The 17,832-nt window shown below is 41.0% G+C and overlaps 1 protein-coding gene across 1 annotated transcript in view; it reads right to left on the bottom strand.

Annotated features, from left to right (window-relative positions):
* RNGTT (RNA guanylyltransferase and 5'-phosphatase) overlaps positions 1-17,832 on the bottom strand; it is a 416,529-nt gene that overhangs the window by 47,407 nt on the left and 351,290 nt on the right. The window contains exon 14 of the mRNA XM_054023811.1: positions 12,620-12,686. Within this exon, the coding sequence (XP_053879786.1) occupies positions 12,620-12,686 (67 nt within the window). The remainder of the gene's footprint in view (positions 1-12,619; positions 12,687-17,832) is intronic.

The following is a 17,832-nucleotide window of genomic DNA, read 5'->3' as shown; positions in this document are numbered from 1 at the left end:
CACCCACTCCTTGGGTGGCAGACTCCCCCTTTTCCCTGGCCTAGAGAGGCGGGGTTTCTGCTTGCCCATTTGAGTGCTGCCCCGCCCTGACCTAGGGCCTGGACTGCTATAGACATTGCCTCAGCCCTTGCTTAACATGCCTGGCCCCACCCCCTATCCGACTCTACCTACTTCCTGCACCGACTGACCCCTCAGAACCCCCGACCCATCCAACCCCCCCGCTCCTTGTCCCCTGACTACCCCCTCCAGAGACCCCCCGCACCTAACCACCCTTCCCAAGACCCCACCCCCTATCTAAGCCCCCCGCTCCTTGTCCCCTGACTGCCCCCTCCAGAGACCACCCCCATCCCTAATCACCCCCAGGACTCCCACGCCCTATCCAACGCCCCGTTCCCTGCCCTCTGACCGCCCCCAGAACCTCCGAACCATCCAACCCCCTCACTTCCTGTCCCCTGACCGCCCCCTGAGACCCTCTGCCCCTTATCCAACTCCTTGGCCCCAGCCCGGCCCCCTTAACATGCCGCTCAGAGCAGCGTGTCGGAGCCAGACATGCTGATACGCTGATCCTCCGGAGCATGCAGCCCCACCCCCCAGAGCGCTACTTTACCGCGTTATATCCGAATTCGTGTTATATCGGGTCACGTTATATCGGGGTAGAGGTGTATATTAGAGAAGGCAGATTGAAGAAGTACATCTTGCACTTGGAGTGGAAGGAGGTGAGATTTGTGATGATCCTTAGTTCCTGTGGAAGTTTATTCTGCAGCCTTGTGCCACCCTTAAGAAAGCCCTGTCTTCTGCAGACTAACTTCACCCCTATCATAAGAACGGCCATACTGGATCAGACCAAAGGTCCATCTAGCCCAGTATCCTGTTTTTATTATAGTTTCAACCAGTTTGCCCGGTACTGAAGTCAGACTTACAGGCCTGTAATTGCCAGGATCACCTTTGGACATGTACCCAGTCAATATGGGGATAGTTGAAATCCCCCCCCCCCCCCCCCCCAACACACACTTTTTTTTTTTTTTTTTTTAGTTTTTTATTTTAATAGCCTCTCTAATCTCCCTGAGAATTTCACAGTCACTATCACCATCCTGGTCAGGTGGTCGGTAATATATTCCTACTGCTATATTCTTATTATTAGAGCATGGAATTACTATCCAAGAGATTCTATGGCACACTTTGGTTCATTTAAGATTTTTACTTCATTTGATTGCATGCTTTCTTTCACATATAGTGCCACTCCCTGACCAGCATGACCTGTTCTGTCCTTCCGATAAATTTTGTACTCTGGTATTACTGTGCGCCATTGATTATCCTCATTCCACTAAGTTTCTGTGATGCCTATTATATCAATATCCTCATTTAATACAGGGCACTCTATTTCACCCATTTTATTATTTAGACTTCTAGCATTGGTATATAAGCGCTTTAAAACTTGTCACTTTTTAGCTGTCTGCCATTACATGATGAAATTGAATGGGACTTTTTTTCATTTGACTGTTTCTCATCAGATCCTACTTGTATATTATCATCTTCAATCCTCTCCTCCTTACTAGGACATAGAGAATCTCCATTAATAGATCCTCCCCTAAATGATGTCTCTGTCCGAACCACATGCTTCTCCGCACCTGTCGGCTTTCCCCCAGCCCTTTGTTTAAAAACTACTCAACGACCTTTTTAATGTTAGGTGCCAGCAATCTGGTTCCATTTTGGTTTAGGTGGAGCCCATCCTTCCTGTAAAGGTTCCCCCTTTCCCAAAAGTTCCCCCAGTTCCTAATAAAGCTAAACTCCTCCTCCCTACACCATGGTCTCATCCACGTATTGAGACCCTGCAGTTCTTCTGTCTAACTAGCCCTGCACATGGAACTGGAAGAGAATGGTAGCATGGAGGTCCTGGACTTCAATCTCTTACCTACCAGCCTAAATTTGGCCTCCAGGACCTCTCTCCTATCCTTCCCTATGTCACTGGTACCTACATGTACCACGACCACCGCCTCCTCCCCAGCACTACACAAGTCAATCTAGATGTCTCGAGAGATCCGCAACCTTCGCACCAGGGAGGCAAGTCACATACGGTTCTCCTGGTCATCGCAAACCCAGCTATCTATGTTTCTAATGATCAAATTGCCCATTACTAATACCTGTCTCTTCCTAATAACTGGAGTTCTCTCCCCTGGAGAAGTATCCTCAGAGTGAGAAGATACCACATCATTTGGAAGGAGGGATCGTTTCCCTCTGCTCCAGTTGGATGTTTGCCTTCCCTGAGACTTTCATCCTTCTCAACAGCACAGAGGCCATGAGACCGGGGTGAGACTGTTCTACGGTGTCCTGGAAAGTCTCATCTATGTACCTCTCTGTCTCCCTTAGCTCCTCCAGTTCAGCCACTCTGGTCTCCAAAGTCCATACATGGTCTCTGAGGGCGAGGAGCTCCTTGCACCAAATGCACACATACGCACCTGCCCATAGGTCAGGTAAGCATACATGCTGCATTGGGTCCAATAAAATGGATAGCCCCCAGTCTGTTTCTCGACTTCTGTCTGCATTATCTTTTTACTCCTGAAGCTTGTTTCTTTGTTCTTGTGTTGTTTTTATCAGGGGGAGTTTTAGGCTTTAAGTTTAAAGAAATTTAAGGAATGTTACGTGTATCTAGCCCCCGCCCCTCCCCACACACACACACTCGTCTTGTAAACTCCCTTGGAAAACTCCCATTAACTGCTCCTGTTCACTAGCTCCTCTGGTTGCTTAGGAATGGGCTTTTTAAAGCCCGGTCTTCCTGAGTAGCCCCGCCTCCTGGTTAAGGGTTGATGGGGTGCTAAAAGGCTTAGGGATCAAAGTTTCATTAAGGAGCTCTCAGCCTTGCTTAGCAGGCCGCAGAATTACAGAAAGTTCCTGAGGAATGCAGTAACCACAGTGATTATCCTAGCACTTCAGCTGAATTTTTAAATATCCTGGGCCCAGGCCATTTAAGTGCCTTCAAGATAAATACTGACACCTTATTCAACATTGTATGGGACACCAGTGGAGAGAACAGAGGACAAATCTTAGGAAAAAAAAAAAAGGAGGATGGGTACAGGACCACCAAAGGTTAGACATATCACCTACAAAACGTATCATTCTTACAAGTAAGCCACACAGCAGCTTCTTGGGGCCACAAACTTTAGGAGCAAGCCTTAATTCCACCTTAGATGGCAATGAGGCTAACAGATACTTCCAGCTAATTAGCCTCCTGGTTAATTCAAGGCTTGGTGGCACGGCAACCTTCAAACACTGCGAGAAATGTGGATGGTTTCCAACTAAGATAAACAGCAGACTAAGGAAAAGAATGAGAAAAAACTCCTCAGATAGCTTCTTAACAGCCAGATACCAGACACTCCACAGATGCCCAAGGAAGATGTCAAGGCCAGTGGGACTACAGCATTTCCCACTGTCCCTCACATCCTACAGTATTCAAGGGATATCCACCAGAGAAAAATAATTTTACATTGAGTCTGTCTCAGCTGCAGCTTATCCTCAAGATCCATGCTCCCTTGCTTTTTTGTAGGATTCAGCATGAAGCCAAAGAGACCCACCATGTACCTGTACCATCTCTGTGACTCAAAGGAAGAATCAGCAGTTTGCGCTGATATTAACCTTCCTTCTGCATCTCTCCAGCCTCAAGGACTTATTTAAGCCAGTCCTGGAAATGATCTTTGGCTCCAAAGAGTGCCATGGCACCAAAATGTAATTGCACAGAATGACTAAAAAGTGAGCACCTGCAGAGCCTTCTCTTAAAAACAAAACAAAAAAAAAAGAAGCCCAAGTTTCAACTAATATTCCATAAAGGTACAATACTAGAGAGATGCTATTCTGCCTCAGGAAATGCTATCATCTAGATGCTACATACAATGGGAATGTTGGTCTATGAAGAACTTCTTGTCACGTGAGATGTGCATGTTCAAAAAACTTTGAGGCAACTAACTATTCCAACCACACCAACAATCTGGGATACAGAAATCGGCCAACAAGTGTGCAGCAAACTAGAAATGGAACCAAGATCAGTCAAGGATGATGGGCAATGATGTATAAGTTTGATAAACTTACCTGTACTAACTATAAAACATACAAAATAACTCCATTATATGCCTTTAGGACTAAACATATTATATGTTTATCTTTCTTTTTTCCTGTAACAAATCCATTCCTGAACCACCATGAGGTGCACATGCTTAAATTGGGTAACCAAGTATCCATAATGGTGTGAAAACCTGTCATTGTTCATTACCTCACCCTGTTTCTTCACTATCTCCCCCCTTCTCCCCCGCAATGCTTATTCACTATGTCATATTGTTATATTGCGAACTCTTTGGTTTGATTGTGGTATGCAGAGTTTGAGCTGCTATGCCATGGCTGTGGTAAAAACTAAAAACCCCACCACAATATCTATGAAAGTCTGACCAGTAGATCGGTTTCATGTGGTGGAGAACTCAATTCATCTTGGTTGGTGCCAACGGGACTCAAGCTCAAAATTGTACATTCTTTGAAAAAGAGACTGAATTGGATTTGGACCATGTTATGGTAGTAGAATTGTGCCTGGGAGTAGCATCTGTTTCCTCGTTAGGTTTTGACCAATTTTGTTCATATGAGTTCTGTACGTGACTGAAGAACTGTGATCAAACAAGCTGCCAGATGGACCCTGTCTCTTGTGGCTAGTTAAAGTCAGCAGGGAGCTACTGAATGTTGGAATGTTTATCAGTAGAGAGGGTTATTGGCTCCAGAGTAGGGGCAATGTGCTAGCTTCACTCATGTAGTCATTTTCTAGTCCTTGTTTGAGAAACCGTCAACAGTCTTCCCAATTAATGCCCTGTCTCTTTCTCCTTTTTTTGGAAAGGATCAAGTAAGCCGTGGCAAAACAACTCTGGCATCATCTGTAGACATCTTATTTTGCTGAATCAGTCAATCAGACTTCAGGTCTGGATATGGTACTTAGGCTGTAGTATTAGTTGATATCCTAAATATGGACAACGGTCAGGTGTGGAAGCTGATGTTGTTTAATCTGTCAGGAACATGTTATGACACTGATCATGAGGTGATGATGACTTGCCTGTGGACCATGGCAGGGGTGAATGGATTTGTACCTGGATGGCTCTGTTCTTCTCTTTAGATATCATCCAAGAAGGTAGTTTGAGACAACTACTATTTGCGAGAAGACTTTTGTTTTGTGGGATTCTACTAGATTTTATTGCCTCTCTTTTTCAATATATATTTGAACATGCTGAGGAAAAATGAGGCAGTTTGGGCTGCAATATAGGGTTCTGGCCAGTAATTTGCCCAGGGTGGAGTTGCAGTTTAATTTACTTTCTCTCCCAACATCCACTAATGCTGCTCTTTAAAGTTCAATAAAGCTACAATCAGTGGCTACTTAGAGATGTAGTTCAAACTACAACTTCATCCTACACAAATCACTGAGCAAGAGACTGCTGTAGGACACCTACTATCCCTCACCAGGGTCCTGGAAAATGTGCAAAATTTTTCCAGAAGTAGATTTAAAACTTTGATCATCTTTCCAGTAAGATGGGAGCACAGAACATGTGGATACAAAACATGAATATCACATCTCTATGTCCAAAATATACTTTTTCTTCATAACTGTCATCTTGTTCTATGAAAATGAACTGCTCCATTTTGATCAAAGTAGTATTTATTATGCAACTTCTTAATAACTACTCTTAAAATAAATAATCTTGTTTTAAAATAGCAGTAATTAATCTTCATTCAAATGGTAATTTAATGTGTTAAGAGCCCAAAGTGAAACTGGTCATTAACTGAATAGTGAAGACTGCCAAAAGATTCATTATTGCTTAATAATGGAGAACATAGCGTACTGAATGATTTGTTTTAATCCCAGAACCTACTGGGGATTGAACTGCAAAAACTTTCAATCCTAAAAAATGTTTTGTGATCTTATTTTCTTAAAACATTATAAGATATCTTGTGTAAACATATATTGTATTTCAAAACTCATTTTAACTTAAAACGATGCGGCTTTTACTTTAAAAGGAAAATATATCTGGAAATTTGTCATGAAGAATAATTATTCCATAAGCATTACTCAGGGCAGTTCATAAAATTACTACTGCATATGCTGGTGTATTCAATGTAATTACTCCTTACTGGAATAAAATTTCTATGGTAATAGCATTGTTTAAGATTACTAATAATATTATAATATAAAAGGATTCTGGAAAACTCAAATGTTAATTATAAATGACTTTACTAAATTATTTTATCTAGTTGATCATGATATCTGGTTACAGAAGCCTTCTTAGTTTCATCTAGTTTGTGAGACTTTAAGAGATATTCAATGGACAAATCACAAATACTTAACAGAGAAAGCTGCAAATCACTGAATTCCCTCAAGGCTCAATTCATAGCCTTTTCACTTTCCTAGAAGTTAATAGCATAAGCTGTTACTATTTAGACAGTATATACACCTCTACCCCGATATAACGCTGTTCTCGGGAGCCAAAAAATCTTACCGCGTTATAGGTGAAACCGCGTTATATCGAACTTGCTTTGATCCACTGGAGTGCACAGCCCCGCCCCCCCAGAGCGCTGCTTTACCACGTTATGTCCGAATTCGTGTTATATCGGGTCGCGTTATATCGCGGTAGAGGTGTATATATATATATATATATATATATGTATACACACACACAAACACACTAAATATATCTAAAAGCAAAAATGTTTTATAACCCCTTTGAACAGATGCTAGAGTTATATGTTAGACTGAAATAATATAATTTAAAAACAGAACTAAAATGCCATTGAGTACTAACCTTAAATTAAGCCCATTCCCTCAATATAACCTTAAAAAAAGCAGTGCTTTGAAAAATATATGGGAATTTTCATTACAATTGTTAATTTGATTTCCAAATTTTCAGTTCACTAATTCCTCTTCCTCAATTAAATGACAGGCCATGCCAACCATCTGCACTAACTATCAAACATTCCTCACATGCTTCCTTAATATAACAATATAGATATTAGCACTATCTTCGTTCAGTTTGTCTGCTGTTAGGTTCTACAACATAACTTCCTTAAGATCAAGAAAGTCAGTAAACAGATGAGCACAGGAATAAAAACTGCAAACTCTTAAAATTACTTGCTCCAGCTGAAGATGGAATGCACCGAACTGCTAAAGGTATGGAAATCAAATTTATGCATAGAAATTTCTATTGAGTTCTCCAGATCAACCAACAACCCTGAAAAGAAAGAAACTAAAAGGAATTAACATTGGATAATAGCCTTAAGAACCCTATATCTAAATGCTATGCTCAGAAAGGCAAAGCATGAAGCCTATAATGTCTCAGAAATCTCATGGAAGACCAAACCACTAGAAGGAAAAACTGCAGAAAGTTTCTCCTTGTTCCAGGCAGGGGAGCCCTTCATTTCCTTCTGTGATGCTTCTGATCTACCTGATTTGATAGATTTAGAAGACTCAAGGAGGGTATACTTTATGTTCCTTCTATATACTGAATTCCAACAGGAAATTCAGAAGCCAGAAATTGAATTCTATGTACAAGATAAGGATCTAATACAGGGGTCGGTAACGTTGGCACACGGCTTGCCAGGGTAAGCACCCTGGCGGGCCGGGCCAGTTTTATTTACCTGCTGACGCAGCAGGTCCGGCCGATCGTGGCCCCCACTGTCCGCGGTTTGCCGTCCCGGGCCAATGGGGGCGGCGAGAAGCGGCGCGGGCGAGCGATGTGCTGGCCGTGGCTTCTCGCTGCCCCCATTGGCCTGGGACGGCGAACCGCGGCCAGTGGGGGCTGCGATTGGCCGAATCTGCCGCGTCAGCAGGTAAATAAAACTGGCCCAGCCCGCCAGAGTGCTTACCCTGGTGAGCCGTGTGCCAACGTTCCTGACCCCTGATCTAATATCTATAGATCATGACTTCCTTTCAATGGATGCATAGGTGCTGGAACTAGGGCTGCTGGGGGTGGCACCTCCAGCTTGAAGTGGTTTCCATCATATATAGGGTTTACAGTTTGCTTCAACAGCTCTCAGCATTCCCACTACACAGATTGTTCCAGCACCACTAAATGGATGTCAGACTAAAGATAAGAAGGGGAATCTCTTGATTAAAAAAGGATAAGTCATTCAGACCAAAGAAGGGAACCATCTTATGAGTCACTTGTATTAATGAAAGAAAGATAGCATCGTAACATCATCAGCTCACACACTCTGCAGGCTAAGGACATCACCACACAGAAAATCTTGAGGAAAAAAAGAATCCCAGAGCCATGAATAGGGTAATCACAATCTTCAGAGGATCAAGTTAAGGCTCAAAGAGAGAAAGATGTTCTTCGTTAGACCTTGATGTAGGAAGCAGTCCTTAGAAAATCAATAACAAAGTAAAAGGATCCTAAAGGACTTTATCTCTAATAAAAGAATGCAAAGAATTTTATGAGCACATTCTAATTTCTCTTTTCTTGGAATAAGGCATGTAAAGGGGCAAGACATGTTTGTAACAAACCACGCATTGGTTTTTCAAATTACAGAGGGCCATTGTCAGGTATAAGATAACACACACTTTTCCTTACTTTTCTTTTTATACTTTTTCTTCCTTGAACTGTGTAATTTGATAAGTGGCAGGGATGCAGGTCACAATCTACACCTTCTCAGAGAGAATCATACTTCAAAATGAATAAGTGGGACACTGGTCATGTGTGTCACAGGGAAGCATTTTAGTGGTTGGTGGGGAAACTGGAAGAAAAGAGGGAACTTTCTCCATTGGCTGTTAAAGATTCTAGAAACCAAACAGATCCAATAAAAGATATTTCCTCACCCAGCCTCTCCAATATCCTGGGATCTATACAGCTACAACACCACTGAAACAAGAATCTGTACAGATAAAGAATAACTGGGGGTGGAGGAGAGGCTTTTGTTAACTCAAAAGGTAAATAAATCTAAATAGATTAATTCTTTCATTTCTTGAAAAGCAGACATGATTTCTGGAAAAAGATAAATGGTCATCTGCTAGGGCAGGTCTATACTACAGGGCTAAGTTGACCTAAGTTACGCAACTCCAGCTGCATGAATAATGTAGCTGGAGTCGACGTACCTTAGGTCGACTTATTGCGGTGTCTACACCGTGCTGGGTCGATGGGAGAAACTGTCCTGTTGACTTACCTTATGCTTCTTGTTCCAGTGGAGTACCGGAGTCAATGGGAGAGTGCTTGGCGGTCAATTTAGTGGGTCTTCACTAGACCCGCTAAATCGACCCCTGGTGGATCGATCACCCCGCGTCAATCCCCCGGTAAGTGGAGACAAGCCCCTAGAGTACTTCCATACTACAGTAATTGGGATGGAATCACCTGGAATACATGGTACTGTTCAAATTTCTTCCCGAAGTTTCTTGATTTTCTCTCAGAATTTGTGCTCTCTTCATGAATTTATAAGATACAGTACATTGTAGCATATGCAGAGGTATCCTTTGAAATTCAATATTGTATTTTAGTGTGATCGCAGAACAAAGTAAAATTAAAAAAATGCTAATATTTACCCTTGTCTTGGCGACCTGGAAACAATTTTATAATGAACTTAAAAATGTAGTGACTTGGGACAACAAAGCTTGATTTGGGAGCAGCAGACAGCTCCTCCTTTCTTTAAATGCTGCTATAATGAGTAATTGATAAATATAGATGAAAGATTTTAACTAATCCATCATAATGATATTTCTTTACATCAGGTTGTGTACCTATCTGCTGCAAACATACACATTTCTATGAATACCAAATAAGATAACATTGGATAATAGCCTTAGCCAACATATTCCAGCTTGTAAGGTTGCTTACATACTGTAGTACGAAGAGAGCTTGAGACATAAGCCCTTGTATTAAGAGGCCTGGTATGAGGCAGGACCTGCTTACAGAATTTGGCAAGAATAGGGCTGATATTGCGGAAATATACATTTTTAAGAAGTGCTAGTTACAGAGTGTGCTTACACAAACACATTTCGATATTAAGTGGTACCAGAACATCCCGATATTAAGGATGGTACAAAAAAATATTTTCCAAGGATAATAGGAACATATTGACCCTTGTTAAAAGATACGGTTAGGATGAAAGTACGTAATAGAGATGTTTTAATCGAACCAACATGTACAAGATGATGGGTGATAACTAGCGACGTCAGGGGGCAGTAACTAACTATGTGAAAGGGACAGTACTAACTTGTTTGTATCGGGGTATAAAGAGGTATCTCAGAGGGAATATCTTTGGCCAGCTTAGGGAGCAGTGGAAAGTCCCACCACTGACTGAGCTGTGTCCATTGTCACGAGCATATATGGCTTAGTATCCTCATAGAGTCTGACAGGTGCTATTACCGTGCTTTGTTGAAAATAAACCTGGCTGGGTGCCTTCGCTGAAACCCAAGTCTGTGGATTTATTGGACAGTTAATTGAGGTCTGCTATCTCCACAGAGCTGGGGCAGCACACTGAATGAACATACACGCAGCCAACATCTGACCACACATACAAAAGATGGCAAGCTTCCATAACTTACATTTAATATGGCAGAAGATAAGGCCTTTTCAGTAAAGAAATCTTCCACATACTTTATTTCCCATTTTAACTTGCTAAAGAAACTATTAAACCAACAAAATATCACAGAGACCCAGCAGCCTGTGAGGGATATGTGGACTACTAGAAGGTGGGTGCCCAACTGGTTAAAGACCTTACTCAAAAAGTAGTTATCAATGGTTCGCAGACAAACTGAGAAGAGCATATCTAACGGAGTCCTGCAGAGGTCAATCTTAGGTCTGGTATTATTCAATAATTTCATTCATGATTTGGATAATGGAGTGGAACATATGCAGATGACACCGACCTGGGATAAGTTGCAAGCACTTTGGAGGACAGGATTAGAATTCATAATGATCTTGACAAATTACAGAATTGGTCTGAAGTCAATAAAATTAAATTCAGTCCATACAAGTGCAAAGTACCTCACTTAGGAAGAAAAAATAAAATGCAAAACTACCAAAAGGGGAATGACTGGGTAGGTGGTAGTACTGCTGACAAGGATCTGGGGATTATAGTGTACGGCAAATTGAACATGAGTCAACAATGTGATGCAGTTGCAAAAAAGGCAAATATCATTCTGGGGTGCCTTAACAGGAGTGTCATATGTAAGACATGGGAGGTAACTGTCCCACTCTACTCAGCACTGGTGAAGCCTCAGCTGGAGTAAAGCATCCAATTCTGGGTGCCACACTCTGGGAAAGATTTGGACAAACTGTAGAGAGTCCACAGGAGAGCAACAAAAATGATAAAAGGTTTAGAGAATCTGACTTACTAGGAAAGGTTAAAAAAATTGGGTATGGTTAGTCTTGAGAAAAGAAAACTGAGGGGAGACCTGATAACAGTCTTCAAATATATTAAGGGATGTTATAAAGGAGATGGCGATCAATCGTTCTTCATGTCCACTGAAGGCAGGACAAAAAGTAATGGGCTTAATCTGTAGCAAGGGAGATTTAGGTGAGATATTAGGAAAAACTTTCTAACTATAAGGATAGTTAAAGACTGGAATAGGCTTCCAAGGGAGGTTGTGGAATCAACATCGCTGGAGTTTTAAAGAACAGATTAAACATCTGCCAGGGATGATATAGGCTTACTTGGTCCTTCCACAGAACAGGGGCTGGACTAGGTGACCTCGATTTTATGATTCTATAACCATACACATTCTGTCTCTGACTTAAATGGGAATTTTACCTGCACAAAGATTGCAGGATCAGGCTTTAAGAATCAAATCAGAACTAAACATTGACCATTACTATGTACTACTAACCTAAAAAAAGGCTTTTAGTTGTCTGACTTAAGGAACAAGCCCAAATATTTTGCCTAAATTGTCTTGCTTTTGTATGTTTCAATCAGACATTTTACACTGCTTTAACATAGCACTTGGTAGTTTGACTGGAGAATGGTTTATAAATATATTTAACTAAACTGCATCATATTTTAATTAAACATTTTGTCTGACACTACTTACATTAAATATAGAATGTTTGTGAATAGCAATGACACTTTTGGTGCTGACAGGATCAAAGACAGTTTTCCATTTGGAATAATGAAATAAGGGACACAGCAATGATTCTTTGGCAAATCAGTAAAACTATAGTTTAGCTGATAATATGATCATTAAGTCATAAAAGACTTTTCAGAAACTGTACAATCCGTTACAATAAAGTGTAATAATGGCGTGGAAATAATCTGTAGTTTCCACTGTAATGTCCTCCCTGTCAAAAATGACTTGAAAGATTAAGAAGTTCAGAAGGTGGTTTTGTTCTGAAATGTCACTGACAAGTAACCTAAAAAAAATGAACATTTTGTTTCTGGTAATTAACCCAGAATCAAAAGTAATCAAAACATGATGCAAGAAAACACTGAACTTCTCTTACAGCTAAATATATAAATGTCTTTGGAACTAACCCCAGAAAAAAAAAAAACAAGCAAATTACATTATTTTTCATTTATTTTTCTTGAAATTATATTGATTCCTTCAAAAGTATTTTGAAATATCAAGTGTATAATCATACAAGTGTTTAATAACTTTCAAGTAAACCAAAAGTCGTACCTTAATTTGTGCAAAAGGTCTGTCAAAACTTCCAACATAAAGAAGACCAACATTCTGGGTAAGTAATCTAAAAAAAGAAAACATCATTTAAAACATTGTTTGTAACTAAACACATGTCACTGTAACCATCTTTATGGTCATACTGCAGAACTGCTACTGAAAATGAGATAAAATAGAAGTTAACAGTTTGAAGGATAAATTAAAGAGAAAGGACACACATTAAAGATAGAGCAACATAACTTGTGAATTAGTAATTTATATTCCTTCTGTAAGAAGTGCTCCAATAAAGTCATTTCACAACACCTTTGGTGCCTGGCCACATGCAAGAGTGCCAGGGCATACATCATTTCCATCTAGTATGGCTCTTTAGAGTAATAGAATCAACAAAATTGCAACTTTAAAACAAAGACAAACAGATTCACCATTCAAAGCAGCAAGTCTAATAGATTTAAAATAGTATCAGACATGCAACTGTAACATTATATAAAGTGATATAACTGAAATGAACCAAAGTGACTTATCACAATGCAATAACAGAAAATCTGAAAGAATCTCTGCTGTCATATAATGGCTTAACAAATAATTAACATACCATACATTGCTCAAAATCATTTCAAGAGATTCTGATTAAAATTTTAAGCCACCATATAGCACCAAAAGTTTAGCTAAAAATAGGGTAAAATGGTTCCTAAAAGTTTGTGTACCCCCGAAAACAAAATAATTTTGATTCCTGAAGCAAGGACAGATGCTACACAGGACCACAAGAGGCCAATGTTACTAAGAAGTTCTGGAGCTCCGAGTGCCAGGTGGTGCAATTCCCTGAAATACAAGTGTACAGATGCCCTCAAAGAAAAGCAGACACCTGAAGGCAACGGAGTACTGTACCACTCACACTATTGGGTCATATTCAGTTGTGAAAAATCAAGTTTGGAATGTAGGTCTCCAACGTGAAAAATCTAGTGGGCTGGTCAAATGGTTCCAAGGAGAGGCACATTTAGTAAATATTTAACCATTTCTAAAATTAAAATAAAAGCATCGGGGGCTTGTCAGAAGAGTAGTTAGGTAGTGGTGCCTGAAGGATTAGTAGTAAGCAAAAAAGGGAAATACTTCCCATGATAAGGGTTCAAGGGATATCACTATGTTTTGGAAGAGCTACACAACAGCAGCAAAATGTGTTTTAAAGGAATTTCAAAAAGATACTATTTCAGCACTTGTCATTTCAGAATACGATACACATATAAGCGGTTTCAATAAAGGCTACAGAAAAGGGAAAAATATGTTTTATAAAGTGATGGGAAGTAGCTGTGTCTATATTACACTGCTATTTTCTCCACACCAGAAATGCAGAACCATTGCAGGTGTGAGTCTTTATGATTCTTTCAATTGGTATTAGTGAACGTCTACAGAAGCTCATGATTGACCTTTCTAAAGAAACATCCAATATAACCAAGTGTAGTAAAAGGCTTGTTGGAATAAACTGCAGTTTAACAGCCCTATCTACATATTTTATTTTACTAATACTAGTTTGTCCCAACATCTGTAAAACATGGTGTACGCGCGTGCCTTATTTATTGAGACTGATGACACAGAATCACAAGGTTATTACCACTCCGTCAATATTAACTACTTTGCTTGAAAAGTGTTTAATTCCTTATCAGCTTTTTATCTATATTCTCATACTGCCTTAATTCAGAATCAATTGCCATGAGATGAAAAAAAAAAAAATCAACAGTCACCTCTTTGTTTAATCTTGTAAATAATAAGCTTTTGTCTAGGGAATGTTATACTGCCTCTATAGATATCTTAGAAGCATTTGATTTAGTGGATTAATATGGCTAAAGGAACATAACTTTAGTGCTAGCTAAAAAAATAATTAAGTCATGTCCCAAAAATTTAATCTCCAATTTTGTTCAATTGTATTAAATATAAACTAAATAACCATTATATTGGCTTAAAGATCTTATTTCTCCTTTTGATTTTTTTTTTAATTCCCTTGTGTCTTTCCTTTGTCAACTACATGCATCTAAGCTAAGAGGAAACAAACATTCTGTAGTTAAACTTAGTAAATCAATTTAATATGGTATACACATTAATATTCTACAAGAGTAGCTCCTGGGTTCTAGAAGGATTTGTTAGGAAAAGGAAAGTTTCTTTTAATTCTCCCTTGCTGGAAAAAGGTCACACCCTTGGGTTCTTTAGTTTCCAAGTTTCTCCTTCTAAGGTCGTGTCTACACCACAAGTTTTTGCTAATTCAAGTTATACTGGCATATAGCCACTGCAGTTAGTATATCATTTATGCGCATGCATACTTTTCTCCTTGCATCAGTGCAGCACATACTCACCAGGAGTGCTTGTGTCGATGCACAATGCAGTGCATCATCGATAGGTATTCAGTGTACAATCCACCACCGTTCAGCGCACTGTGTTTTGGGTAGTTTTGGCAATGCATGGTGAGGCAGAAACGACTCATGCAGTGGTATTGGGAGTACGGGATCAACTTCCCATAATGCAGTGTTCTCCATCCCATAATATTCACAACTATTTTCAGTTTCCCACAAACCTGCATGGGACGTGTTGCTGTCTGACATCTCTTACAGAAGCTACTTGTCCATGGTTATCCAAGTGCTGGTGAATCACCCGGGACACTTCACTGACATCAATGTTGGCAGGTCAGGGAAGGTGCACGACACTCGTATCTTTAAGATTACAATCACCAGATTGTTCAGAAAGCTACAAGCAGGGACCTTCTTTCTGACCAGCAGATTACCATTAGCAACGTTGAAATGCCAATAGTGATCATGGGGGACCCAGCCTACCCTTTACTCCCCTGCATAATGAAGCCATACACCGTTCACCTTGACAACAGCAAGGAAAGATTCAACTACAGGCTCAACAGGTGCAGAATGACAGCTGCGTGTGCTTTTGGTGGATTGAAAGGGTGCTGACATTGTTTACTCACCAGATTGGATAGCAGTGTGAAACATATCCCAGTTGTTATAGCTTCCTGTTGTGTCCTGCATAATATTTGTGAAACAAATGGGGGAAAGTTGCAGTGGAAGTGGAGTGGCTGTCTGCTGAGTTTGAACAGCCAGACACCAGGGCTATCAGATAAACTCAACAAGGAGTTATATGGCTTAGGGCGGCTTTGAAAGAGCACTTTAACAGCAAGCCACAATAATATGCTGAGGTGTACTGTGTTCAACCCTGTGCAGCAGTTTTGGGGCCTATTAGGAATTGAGTAGTGCTTGATGCACATCTGTGCATATATCAACGACAGTGCAGCTGTTAATGTTGGAGGGTTGCTGTACATTTATGATGACTATATTTGGCACTGATCCAATGGATAGTGAGTGTACAAGACCACTACTTTCACTGCGAGCAGGCACTATACATCATGTGTTGTAAAATAAAGATGAATAACTTTCAAAACAAAAGTGGTTTATTCACTAACAAAAACAGATCCAAAAATCATCTGAAGTAAATACATTTTACCTTAAAATTTTTTAGGAACCTTAATAAGTAACCCAGAGGACAGAACATTGATGTCCATTGTAGCAACAACATACATCAGCCGTGGCTTTCAGGTCAGCGTAGGTGAAGCTATGGATGTCCAGTGTGGAGTGGTAGGGGTAGCTATGCCGGCCCTGAGGCAATGAGGAATGCTGGGGGAGGGATAAAGGGGAGTGTAGGGAGGCACTAAGTTTCACACTGCAATCAGAGTTGAGCCTGGAGGTCCACAAGAGTTTGCAGCATCTGAGTTTGCTGCTGGAGAAGCCTCATTATGTCCTGGTGCATTTCTCTTTCCTTTTCCTGCTGCATCTTTTTCCTGTCTGCTCTGACCTTCTCCATACAATCTGCAACATTCACTCTCCAGGCCTTCTGGTCAAGGTCTGATGCAGCACTGGCTTGAAGGATCTTACAGAGCATGTTCTCGCGTGTCCTCTTTTTTTCCTCCTCCTTATTTGGGTCAGTAGTTCTGCTGGTATGGAGGGGGTTGCCATCAAGGCCACAACAGCCACAGCTAGAGATAAAACACACAAAGCTACCATTGTCAGTACAGTAGGAACAGAAAGCAAAACTTAAGATTCAGAACTTGCCCCTTCCCTTGCCTCCTAAATGTTAAACAAGACAAGCTGATTGACACTTCTCCTGCTCTCAGCTCAAGCCATAATATGACCCACCAGGGGTGAGGGAAATTAGGAGGGAATTGCTTGGTTTGCATGAAGCTGAATATAGGGCAATGGCACTGAATTCTGCCACCAATTTCCACAGGTGGTGGTGGTTGTAGTGGTAGCTGATATCTCAACTCCTGAGGGTAACAAACGCAGAGAGAGCACAGCTGCTGCTGCTGGTGTCCCAAAGCCACCTGGGCCCTTTTGCCACCTGGCATGGGAAAGTATCCTACCTCGGATGGAGAAATAAGGCTGCCATCCCTAGAAACCTTCAGCAGAGGAATGTAGTGTAGTTCCATGAACTTTTCATAGAGAACTCGCAGCAGGATTCAAGGGACATACCTGTGTACATAAAAAAATCTGCTCCACGTGCCCTCCCCCTACCTAACCCTAGAGTGGAAATGAAAAAGCAGAGAGCAACTCTACCTCTCTTTGTTGTACCACTACATCTTCTAGTATGAGTAAACTAATGAGAAGTAAATAGCTGTGTCCTGCTAATTTGGGGGTGCCATCCCTGTAATGAAAAATTTATTTACACACTTACCCAAGGTTCTTTCCCCTTCATTGGGCTTAGCTGTGCTTGACTGGTGGGACTGGCAGGAATGGGGTGGAGTCAAAAACAGGTCCTGGCTTATTGCACAGCTGGATCCCATGGATGTCTGTCCCCATCCTCATCCTCCGCTTCCTCCTTCAGCACCTCCTCCTTGTCATTCATGACAGGGACCTGTGACTCAGGCTTCGCAGAGATATCCACAGTGGTGTGCGGGGTGATGGCATCTCTGCTGAGTATGGCATGCAGCTCACTGTTGATCTCTCTGGCCTTCTGGTATGCCTGCTGCAGTTCCTTGGCCTTCAGGCCGCACTGCTGCTGGTATCTGTCATATCCCTTCTACTGCTTACCCTGATCAATCTGCTTGTATATGTCAACATTTCTATCACTGGTTTGAAGTTGTGCCTGCACAGCCTCTTCTCCCCACAGGTCCAGGAGATCCAATATCTACTGTCTACTACAGGTAGTAGCACGTCTGGTCAGCCGGTCAG

Source organism: Malaclemys terrapin, chromosome 3 (assembly GCF_027887155.1).
Source record: "Malaclemys terrapin pileata isolate rMalTer1 chromosome 3, rMalTer1.hap1, whole genome shotgun sequence".
Classification (NCBI taxonomy): Eukaryota; Metazoa; Chordata; order Testudines; family Emydidae; genus Malaclemys; species Malaclemys terrapin.
Note: the sequence above shows the minus strand (reverse complement) of the source record. Positions and strands in the feature narration are given on the sequence as shown.